The sequence below is a fragment of the Larus michahellis genome, chromosome 8 (genome assembly GCF_964199755.1).
Source record: "Larus michahellis chromosome 8, bLarMic1.1, whole genome shotgun sequence".
NCBI lineage: Eukaryota > Metazoa > Chordata > Aves > Charadriiformes > Laridae > Larus > Larus michahellis.
Genome location: NC_133903.1, coordinates 44045232 through 44057337, shown reverse-complemented (window position 1 = coordinate 44057337; position 12106 = coordinate 44045232). Strand labels below are relative to the sequence as shown.

The following is a 12106-nucleotide window of genomic DNA, read 5'->3' as shown; positions in this document are numbered from 1 at the left end:
TTTGCTTTATTAAGCAGACAGACTACTTAGCTCTCACCTCTGAAATGCATTATAAAAGTGCCTTATTTTACTACTAAGTAGTTCAATAGCTCTTCCAATAATCTTTTTTCCCTCCAATTATACTGTTCAGCTACATGACACAGTATCTGAAGCACTCTCCTTGATGTTGGAGGTTCAGAGGAACAATTAGCTATACTACTTGCAAAAAAGCTTCAAAAAATGTGAGAAATCAAGCTTTGAGCTGGTAATTCCCCCACACCCCCATGCAGTTTTCTTCAGAAGAGAAGGATTAAAGTTACCAGACTGAACAGCAGGCTTTTAACAGCCCAAATCTAGATTCCCAGGCCTAAAACAAGGACTCCACTGGATTTTTCCCTTCTTGAAATGACAGCTTCCCTGGCACCCGAACACATTGCTGTGTTTCCTCAACTGGAAATAAATGAACAAAGAATCCAAGTAGTCTGGTGAAAGGCTTATGGAAAAAAAAAAATTATTTCCACAGCCCCTTCCTAAAATGCATTCTTTCTTTGCTGCGAATCAGACAGCTCTTCACAGTAAAGGCCTCTCCTTTACCTATACTCTGAAGCATTGCCTTCCCTCCAGCGTACACGAGCCATCCATCTGGAGTTCTCCCATGCTGTCTTAGTTTAAAAGGCTACTTCCACTTCTGTGGCATAAAATCCTTTGTAGAGCTCTCAAAGGACTAAAAGCAAGACCGTCATCCCTTTGGAACTGTCTGTCTTGAACACAAACACATACATTTAGTTTCTGCGAACTTGGGATTTTTTTGTTGGTTTTTTTTTTTTTTAAAGCACGACAGTTGTAGTGTGAAGATGCCTTTTACTGTGGTGACAGGCATTCACAAACTCTGCTAGTTCAGAGTGTCTCGTTACTGATCTATGTGCATCACAATTTAAAATTATGCTTGACTCTGGATTCCTAGACACCAGGTGGAAAAAAAAAAAAATCAACAAACCTGCTGGAAGATTTCTAGATTTCTAATAAGCTACATAAAACCAGCACAAGTCACCATTGCTAAAGCTGAGGCAAATACTCCTACTCATCTAGGAAAAATTGTTCACTATTATCCAGCAATTATTTTCACATTGGCAGGCTTGCATCTTCAGCATTCTTTTAAGCGAGAAAACAACTTCATTTTCAACACTAAGTCTTGTTGCTCTTCTCTGAGATAACCTCTCCCAAACCTGTATTTATTATCATATAGCATCCAAAATTGGGAACACTATAGATGAGATCTCACAAGCAGCACAGCACCAAGTAGAGCAGAATAATTACCTCCTGTGCCTCACATCTGATGCTTTTGTTACTATTACCCAGAACAGGTTTTGTTTTCATATCACTGGATTTTAACTCTTAGTCTGATCTGCTGTAATACTCTCAATACCTAGCACAGAACTGCTTCATTCCCCTGACAACCCGATGTCCCTAACGCTCAATCCATTTTTCTCTTCTAAGTTTTATATTGGCCATCTGTTCCACCATCCAGATTATTAATGAAAACATTGAATAAATTGATAAATCATACAGTGATTTAACAAAGAAAATATTTCCCAAGTTTCCAATTAAGAATACTGTGTAGGAAAAATCCTTCCTGAAGTATGCAGACCTATTAATTATTATTTAGCTTTAGTATGTTAGAAAATCTTAAGAACAGCTTAAGCCAAATAAAAACTTAGCAAAAAAAAAAAAAAGAGTTAAAAAGGCAGTACAAATCCAGGTTTAGTTTAGTCACCCTAATATGAAAAAAGGGCCAAAAACCAGGGGTGGGAAATTACAACAGCCTTCCACAGGCCGAGGTCAGAAAGTTACTACTGACTGTTCATAAGCAACTTAACATTATCTTCATTGGTAAGACAAGTCTGTAGTAGTAACTGATGTGTTTACGTGCAGGAGTAACTTGATATGAACTTCAGGTTGCCTTACCTACTAATATAGAACTGTCCAAATGCACTATCAGACACTAAGTCTCTGCTCAGCATTTCTTTACATTTACTCCTATGCACATGCAAGGCTTCTCAGCTGCCAATGTCCTGTGACCTCCTCTGGAGTTTAAAGAACACTTAAATACATGCTCAGAAACTTAACAGGGTGGCCAAGAGTTACCTGCGATACAGTTTAAAATTGAAAAATGTTTTCCTTATGTACCAGCCATATAATCATTGGCTTCATACTGCTGCCCATTTACCCCTCTCATTTGCACTGTGTTGTTTTTAGCTCTAGTTTTTCTCAGGTCGGCTGAGGAAAATACTGGGACTTCCACTCAGGCAGAACTGACTCCTCCTACATGGCACATCAGTAGCAAGTACTTAATGTTAGAGGACACTTTGTCTAGGGCTCATCGGTGGCTTTTTAACCAGAATGGCTTTAAGTGCTTTACAAAGTTCAAAACCAGTTTGATTTTATACTAGATATAAAATTATCCAGAAGAACGTTACTTCAGCATTTTCTTACTTTGGAATTACAACTGTCAACATCATTGTCTAAACGTGAAGTGGTCAAGAAATATATGGGTGTGAGAGCAGTACCACGGCATTACTTCAAAAGTTTTTGTATTGATGTAATGAATGAAAAACGCTTAAGAAAGCTTTTCCCCGCTCTTCTTCCACAGTTTATTTATTATTTTTTTTCCAATTGATCCAGCCTTGAATAATGCTGCTTACTTGGTAACAATATCAGGCAAAACCAAGAGCAAGTGCCATTCTGCATTCCAATATGAATCATTCAATAAAGTTTTGCAATATATACATTTTATCCAGCTTCTGACATTATAGGTCATCGTGCCAATGAAAATTTTTAACAATACAATAAAATCCTTCAAATGGAACTGTTTATGAATGTAATTCAAGAGACCAGACAATTTAATTTCTGAAATTTATATCAGTCATATCCATAATCATTTTACATTTCACACTTCATGCTCTCAAACATTACCCTAGAGAAGACTAAATCTTTTTGACACATATACTGTTAAAGACACTAGCCAGGTTTAGAGAGTTACAGAAGACTATAATAAGATGTAAAATTTAGTAGGTAATAAGTTATAACATTTGCTGACTAAAACAATATTCAATCTACACTAATGTTTGATCCATTCAAATACAATAAGTATTTGGATGTTATCTACTACCCATTTCATATACTTACAGTGCAAAATAAGTGAGATTTTTTTTCCTGAGCATTTAGGAAATGTAAATCCTTTTTCTTTATTATTGATTGCAATCCATTTAAAATATACTCCGCATATACCTAGGCTTGTCGAGACTGTACAATTAAGACAGGCAAAAGTTTGTAGATACCAGAAGCCTAATCAGGAATCAGAAGGGTTATTGAACATCTCTAAAATTTGTACCCATTTTTCAAGTCTAAGGATATAACAGGATTTTGAGTTATACCAAGAAGTTCAGAAATTACTTTTTTTTTTTCCATTGACCAAACACTCCAAAGTGTACAAACCACATGCCTTCCAAAACAGAGAAACAGCCTCTATTTAAACAAACTGTAATACCTATTTCAACTTACTATTCTGTAGTTAGTGTAATGCCCAGTGAACTGTGCCTCCAACAGACATAAGAGAATAAAACTTACAGGAATGTATTTTGGGCACTTTGTAAGGAAGCTGGATTCCTTACAAGTTCATCTTTTTCTCAATAGCTACAGACCATGAGTTTCTAATTCAATCTTCTCCTCTGCTTGCGAGGTATCAGGTTCTACTGGAGGAACAGGTGGTCTGAGTATAATCTCTGGACCTCCACCATAGATTGACTGAAGAAAATTCCATGTTTCTTCAGATATTTGTCCAGAATCTGCACCTGAAAACACGTTTAAAATTTTAATTACTATCTGGAATAATTCTTTCATTATTTCTTTGAAGTTCATTACAAATACAAAAAGAAAAAAAAGAATATAGATTCAAATTCAAAGCCCTAAGCTGAATTTGTGCTTTATCCTGCACCAACTGCCAAACCCAATGACGTATTTTGTGTTAACTTCATACTTTTCGATTCTTACAACTACCTGCTCTGAACTATCCAGTACTTCACATACCTCAAGCATAAAAGACACAAATGTTCTATGATAAACATCTTAGCTGACATTTTTCAATCAAGTTGACAACTGGTAGCTCTTGGTACACAGGAAACAACGATTCATATTAATGAAAGGACGTGCAGTCCCATCAATTAAACAATGAAGTTCAAGGACTCAAGATTCTTGTTTAATCAAAGAAATTAATATTGATAGTAAAGAATAAAAGTGCAAGAACCACAGAGTGAAATTCTCAGAACCCCAGAGAGAAAAGGCCATTAGGACATTAATAGTCCCACTCATTCTCCTTCTATGTAGCACTGATGTGTCAGCCTGATTTCTTTTCATTCACTGATCAGTCTTTGCTTATGATTCCATTCCTCTGGCTAGAGGTCCCTCTCCTGTCTCACATCAACATCCAACAGTAATTTCCGATTTTCCATAACCTTTTATAGTGGCAAAGGGCAAGGGAGCATCAGCACATCACCCCTCTAGGTTTTAGCACAAGGATCCTTTCTGATACAGTTGACATGATTTCTTCACACTAACCTAGGCAGAGAGGACAAATTTCTATTCTACCACAATAAACCCCTCTTCTTTAAGCAACTCATTAAAAACCTGCCGTGCAGCAAGTTTTCCCCAATATCCTCATTAGATACTATTAATCTGTCTTGTTAAGTCTAATTTCAGCACCCTTCTACTTAAGAAAAAAAAAAAAAGGCACCATAACAAGGGGACTTCTCCCCCTGCCTCCTATCCTTTTCTGTCCTCGCCACCTGCTCCAGCGAGCCTCCTACTCTACTTTATGTTTCCAAAAGTTTCCAAAGAGGAAGGGTACGAACAGCTGCACATTTGTTTACCTACACTAACTCAACCATGCAAAGCGTCATCTGGAAGTCATGATGCAGATCCTATGCCAGTACTAATGACGTTACGCCTCAGTTCTACTCATTTAGGTTCAGGTACTCAAAAATCAGCTCCATCTCTGGAGGCACAGGAGTAGATCTTCACTCCCATATCCAGATTCCAACCCTTCTAATGGTCAGGTTTAACTGAACAGGTACAGTGAACTAATAAACTGAGATTAGGACCACTGGATCACAGAAATATGTAATACTGTACACTATTTAGTGGTGCTCCCACCTTTTCTGTCATGACAAATTTTCCACAGCCTATTCATCTTCAATTTCTACCCAAGTTCTAATTTGAATCAATGTAGCTGAAATTAAGTCAACAACTGGCTAATTTGCTATCAATTATAGATTATAAAATAATTTTATTTCTTTTTGCTACAAGTCAGTCAGATGCTTTATACCTTGTATTTGAATTCTACAGTAGCACAAAACTCATGAGTGCAAGAACTCATTCTTTTTTAAATACGCTCTTGACATTTTACAATTGGTGAGCTTTATGCAGGGCCTGGTGGCCTCCAGTGAACTGTGATTGGTAGGTCCACTGTATGCTGTGGCATTAAGTTAAATTGGGAAAAAATCCAGTTAAATAAAGGTTAATCTTAATACTGCAATTTTCGTAATTTTTTTTTAAGCTGGGCTACAATGAACTTAAATACTCCCAGAAAGTCTAAAGTCTTCATAAAGCAGGCCATATCAGAATTATTTTTTTCTATACCCACAAATTTCAAATAAAAGGTATTAAGCATCTGACTCTGAAGAATAACAAAGAAATCTCTTTGCATGCTAGAGAAATTTTTGCAATGTACAGTGGCAAATAACTTGAAGAAAAATGAGCACAGCGTTTACTTACTGTGGTTTATTTCCCTCTGTTAGAAGTAGCTCTCAATTCAAATTAGGTTTCAAGATTAAAATAACTACGTACAGATATAAGACACAGTCTAAAAGCGAAGCATCTCCCAATTTACTTTAAGAAAACCCAAATCAAACCAAGTGATAGAAAGCCAAAAGACACTTTCACCATTTTAAAGTTACTCTGCACGTCCTGTTACATTCATCTGTACTTGCATCAGTCTATAACAGATGCTAATTCTTCACTTTAAGGATAAATTGGTCCCCCCAAAATGGGCACAACAGAGATTCATTAGGAATTGCCTTTTTATGATAACAGTTAAAAAAAGAATTCACAATAAATTTTTCAAACTTCAGCAAATACATCAGAAGGAACCCAAAGCTGCAGCAATACTGGACACCTACCTTGTTTTAGCACAGCATTTCCACATTTTGTTACTGCAATCTTAGCGTTATCAATAGGCCCAGGAGGATCTAGTGTGACAGAAAGATGATTAAAATTGGGAGAGTTGAAAACAAATGGCAGGTTGGAGGGTCTGTTTTCAAATGGAAGGAGAAAGAGCTTGTTTGATTACTGCTTGTTCTTGTCCTGCTTGACAGTGTGTTCTAAGTTGTTAAAAGCTAATCGGAATTTCAATTAAGAGCAAGTTTTTCAAAGCATTCACAATTACACTAAGTCTTCAAGCAATACAAAACACAAGTTAATCCTAATTCTTACCCCTAGCAAAGATGTCCTAGAGCAGACTCAGACGTTAGTAATACATGTTTTCAGTGTTTCCATTTCAAAACTTCAGAGGCACCTCAAGGAGGCTAAAGTGATGTTATTGTAGTTGTTACTCAGTTATCTATGAGTTTAGGTTGTGACAGTGAGGTCACCTTTCCTCCAGAAGCTGAAGCAATACCTATCAGTTTGCACAGCAAAATCCATCCCCCCCTTGTACTTAGATCCAATTTTTCTGCTGCTACTAACAGCAAACCACCTGCAAACAAGAAACATTCTCTCCACAACTATCCCATTATCCATTCTTGTGAATTATTTGCCTATATTCTGTAATTTGGTTCCTGGATATATTTGTAACTTATAAAACCTGTGTCTTAGATGTTAATTTTAAGAGCTTTTGTTGCCTTCTCTATCTGTTCTTCCTACAGCCTTCTACCAAAGCAGAAACTATTTACTTAAACAGCACCACTACATGACAATATAAAAGATTACCCAACATTTTGAAATGGAGCACAACTTACCACTGTCTTTACCCTTTACAAATCCTTCCCATTCTCTGAACCATTGCATACTGATGCAGTAAAATGTTGATGGAGACTCTTCTTCTTGGAATGCTCTATTAAGCTGAAAAGAAAAAGAATCTGTGTTTTTTATGCTTTTTTTCCTTTAAACTCCTGAATTCTTTTAACTACCATAATTAACGACAGCATAGTATTACACCGCTACAGAACATTTTAAAAAAATACTAACCATCAGAACAATAAACACCTGGTAAATTCCCAAGGTGAGACTTTGATGTAGTGGTAGCCTTCATATTAAAAGATGACTTATTCTTTACTTGAGAATTTATTTTTTTCCTGAAAACAGCAACAAGTTCTTCTTAAGCACAAGTGCTTACCCATCAAACACTACTGGATAATCACTGTGAAGGCTGAACTTTCAAGTAGCAAAAGAAAGCAGAAAACTTATTTTTGTATAATAAAACAGTGTTTTGAAATATTTGCTCCATAATTTTATGGGAGGTCCTCTGTGTGATGAACTATAGCTTCATCTATGTTAGTTTTTTCCCCTAATACTTTGACCAGATGCCAGTATGATTCCAAGCAAGGCATGGTGAACTAATGCAAAGGGACTTTTCATGACTTTTCTTTGCTTCAGTTTAAAAAACACGAAATATTTTTTGTTCCTACTACTTTAAAATTAAAAAAAACAAACAAACGAAAAAATGACATCCTGGTTTTCTGAGTTTCTGTTGCAAGGCAATGTAAGTGACTGTATAAATTACAAAAAACAGTTGAGTAAAAAGTCTCAGTTGCATTTAACTAAATTTGTTTCTATTGTTGTAAAAAAATATTTTTTTATATTTAAGATTTTAGGAAGTTTATTCTTTATCAGAGACTACAGATCTTTTCACAATGTTATTAAGAAACATACAAAAAGTCACTTAAACCTTTACAACATTATCTTTTATCTCTGTAATACTATAGCTATACTTCCCTCTTGAAGCCATCAACACAACTTCTTGAGGTTTCAGATAGAATAAGTTTTGCAATCATTCCATAAAGCAATCTTTATAGGGGATAACAGAATTTTCTGTCTGCTAACCACTAACAATACTTGCACAACAGTGCACGTGTAATCACTGTTTATATTGGAAAAATACTGATCACTAAAACAAATGAGGTTGACTCAATGTTGTTAATAATAATTATTATGCAGTGGTAACCCAGACTAAAGAAAAATAAATTACTAAGAAGTTCAAGCAGCAATTAAAATAGGGAAAAGCTGACACAATTTCTGAATTAAAGCACAGATAGAACTGAAAGAGCATTTGCAATTATGTTCTTCTCCCTCTTATGAATTAAGATTGCAGAAATGGGACTCCAATATCTCTGCATTTATTCTCACTTCAAAACTTCTAGTCACTTTACCATTCAGACTCATGCCCATAATCTCTAACTCATGGAAAATATAATAGCTGCTTGATATTAATTTTACAGATCCATTACAATACTAAGGTATTTACTGCCTACTGAATTATTTATGTTTGTTTATGTCTCTAATGATATTTTTTTAAATTAGAACCAAAGACAAAGATTATGATTAACTTTTTGCTGGCACAGTATTATTGCACTTAAGCCTTATCAGACTGCTCACGTGGCTGCAATCTGTTTCCATATTATAAAAAAGCAATTTAAGAAACGCATTAAATATTTACTCTTAAGTACATTTCCATATAAATAGTTATTTGGGATAGCACAAGAACATTACTGCTGCCAACAGGAAAGAAGGGATTCTATATAGGTGTACAGATATTTCATAAAGTCCATTTGTTACAGGAATCACCTATGCACTTCTGGTAACCCCTTGGGTCAATTCATGAATATCAGGTGATGTCGAAAAGCATAATGAATAAGTGTTTACTTTTTTACCCGAATAAACATTTCCAATTCATTTTTTCTTCTTTTTTCAATTCTTTCAGACTCTATTTGGCAGGTGTGACAAACATACAGATGATTAACAGCTGGTCCTCCCCCATACCTGCAGTAAAAGTAAAACACTGTTAACCTCATGGAAAATACCATGTAAAAAGGTGATGCACCTGTAGTCATCAGAAGTGTCAGCTTCTCATAATATGTAAGAGAAGTCCGATACATGCCAGTCACAGTGATCCACAAATGCCATCATTTATTTTCCTAGTAATATTTTGTACTCCATCCTAAGACACAACCTTCTTACAAGTTCTGACTGCCTAGAGCCAGCACAAACCATCTCAAACTCTGCTGTATCACATACTTCAAAAGGCATTAGTATGGGAAGAACGTGTCAGTGAGCAAGTATTCTGTTATACGTACACCATGTGTGATTATATTAAAGGCCTCTAAGAAACAGCTTATGGAAATGTTCCAGCCAATTCTATCTTAAACATGTCCCTTCATTCCATTGCAGGCTCTTCATCAGTTTGCTGCCCCCCTGACACCAGCTTCTAAACTGGTTTATTGTTTTGTTCTTAAAAAGTTATTCTCCATGACCCTCCCCTCCAACCCCCCCAAATACAGAAGTGTTGTATTTTAACTGAAAATTAAAGCATCATTTCAGTACAACAGCACTTGTACATACACGTTTTTTGTTATACGTGCAATCATCCCAACTTAAACATATCTTTCATAAAATGGTCACCTACCACTTAAATTGTACCTCTGAAGATAACACTTTGTCTTTAGACTGCACTGATCAGTTCACAAGGTTTTAATTGAAATAGGTCAAGTATGGATTATGCTATATCATCTTGAAGCAACTCTGAACTCAAAGTATGTGGAATTGCATAGGAGTAATGCCAGGTCACCAGCAAAATAAATGTGTTTGGGACTTAGATGGACTGGCAATTGGCATCCTAGATGCATATCTCCTTTTCCTGAATAATATTTCAGTAAAAGTCAACTTCTACCATATTTGGCTTCCTCACCCTAAATTCTCACCCACTGCAGCCATGGTACTCTCCCATAATTCCCAAGTAACAGCAAGACAAAAAGCAAAAGATGGTTGCTTCAGAACTACTCTATGTTGAGGGGTGCATGTGCCAGTCAAGAAGCCAGACAGAACAGACAAATGTTTAGCGCTAACAACTTATACATCTTTTCTACCTAGGAGATAACACTCAAAATCTGGGGGACCCTATAATCTCTGGGACTTCTACCTTTCTATCAAATGAATGGTTTGACATCTTGTTAAAAAGTTTTATAGACAAGGCAATTTAATGAGAAGTTTAAAAACATTTTCCTTCAGATTAAAGAAGTATTTCTGCATACAGAAAATGGATAATGCCTTTGTCAGATGGGTGGAAGAAAAATTCAGTACATCTAGGGAAGTGGAAATAACCTGGAAAAAGTATTGTTTCTGTTTTTCACTTGTGGCCATTGAAACTTTAAAACAAAAAAACCCCAACCCTTTAGCTATATTGCTTAAGTGGCAGGAAATTAACAGCTAAAAATATTTAATGCAATACAGAGTCCTTAAGGTCATTAGCAAAGCTCTTCTATGGCTTTTTGTAACTTTAAAAGGAGATGCATCTTGTAAGAATCCCTCCTTTAAAAGCAAGCACGTAAAACTGACCTACATTAAAAAGCATGGAGTAGTTATACAGAACGCTTAGATATAAGTTATTTTGAAGCAGCACTGGCAGCTGAGGCTGTGGATTCAAAGCCAACATAAAAGAAAAGCTGTCTCCAGCCAACAAGAGAACAGGAAGCCGATACACAGAGCTCCTTCAAAATACCTCTTGCAAAGCGTACTTTTGCTGACCTACTTTGTGTCATTTTGTACATACCATACATGTTTATTGGTTTAATACTCAAGTATTATCCCAGTAACACACTACTTTATGTATGCTTTTAGCATTACTTTGCACAAACAAATTCTATAAATTGGCCGTTTGCAATCCCTTCACTTAGCTTTAAGCCTAGAGGGTATACATATATTTTTCTGAGCCACTAATTCTAAAAAAGTTACAGTACAAGACTTACCTACTATATAGATTATCCCATATATTTTGAGGTAGCATTACAACTAGGTCCTCTATAAAGTTAGCTTTGTGTGGAGGAACACCTGCAGAAGCAATAAAAAAATAAACTTAAAAAAAAAAAAGAGAGAGACTTGCAGATTTTATGGGGGGGGTGGGGGGGGAGGCGGGGAGGAGGAGACTATGTTAGAGGTCTCTAAATAAAACAGAAATACAACCTTTCAATGAATTCAAAGAAATCATGTGGAACAAGTTTTACCACAGTATAATAGATTACTGTATTTAAAGAGACCACTCAAATTTTAGTCTTTTGTGAGGCTGAAAAGTTTATAAAAAGCAGAAGCAAACTACATGAAAGAGAAATTAAAGGGCTAGAATCCTTTTTAGATACTGATTGCAAAATGCTTCTTAAGATATACAGTTAAAATGTTAAAGAGTGATTAAATATTTTGTTTATGCATGTAAACACATTAGCAAACTGTCTGTTCAAAATTCATGTATTTGCTGTAGACCTTTTTGAATTACTTCAAACAACACGAATGCGTGAAAGCAGTGAAATTTTGAGGGAGGCAAAAATAGCGGGCTTGCAAAGTTGTAAGTGTTCAGCTGAAGCACATGATAAGCAGCCATGTGCTATGCAGGAATTCTTTTGAAGAGGGAATAGTGCCGTAGCTCGGGCAGTAGTTTGTACCACTCATCTGCTGTAACCCTGCAAAAGGCAAGTCCCAGCCACAAGGGCTCACGTGTACACACACACTGCAACTTGCTCCACGGGCGCAATATTCCTATGTTAAAAGTCTGGTTCAGCAACAGGGGCAGCACCTGTAACTGCTAATCTAATATAGCTGTATTTTTTTTATTAGAAAATAGGCATAAGAACACCACATAGTCACGATTTCTTGGAATGCTGGAACTCAAATATGGGTATTTCCCCAAATATGTTTTGCTTAATTTAATTACTCATTTTTATTAACATTTAGCACAAAGTAAAATTTTTATGCTCCTATACAAAATATACAGAATTGATACCCTATTTTCATGCTGCTATGCACCGGATAC

The 12106-nt window shown here is 35.9% G+C and overlaps 1 protein-coding gene across 5 annotated transcripts in view; it reads right to left on the bottom strand.

The window, feature by feature from the left end:
* Positions 1 to 2606: 2606 nt before the first annotated feature.
* The window catches only part of USP33 (ubiquitin specific peptidase 33), a 42301-nt gene continuing 32801 nt past the window's right edge, over positions 2607 to 12106 (bottom strand). For 3 of the 5 annotated variants that reach the window (XM_074598765.1, XM_074598766.1, XM_074598764.1), the window contains exons 20-24: positions 11052 to 11133; positions 8961 to 9069; positions 7050 to 7152; positions 6213 to 6281; positions 2607 to 3830 (exon numbers count right to left, since the gene is read on the bottom strand). In XM_074598765.1, the coding sequence (XP_074454866.1) occupies positions 3673 to 3830; positions 6213 to 6281; positions 7050 to 7152; positions 8961 to 9069; positions 11052 to 11133 (521 nt within the window). In that variant the 3' untranslated portion in view covers positions 2607 to 3672. Of the gene's footprint in view, positions 3831 to 6212; positions 6282 to 7049; positions 7153 to 8952; positions 9070 to 11051; positions 11134 to 12106 lie in introns of all 5 variants that reach the window. The other 2 variants (XR_012588842.1, XR_012588841.1) reach the window with 1 other exon arrangement.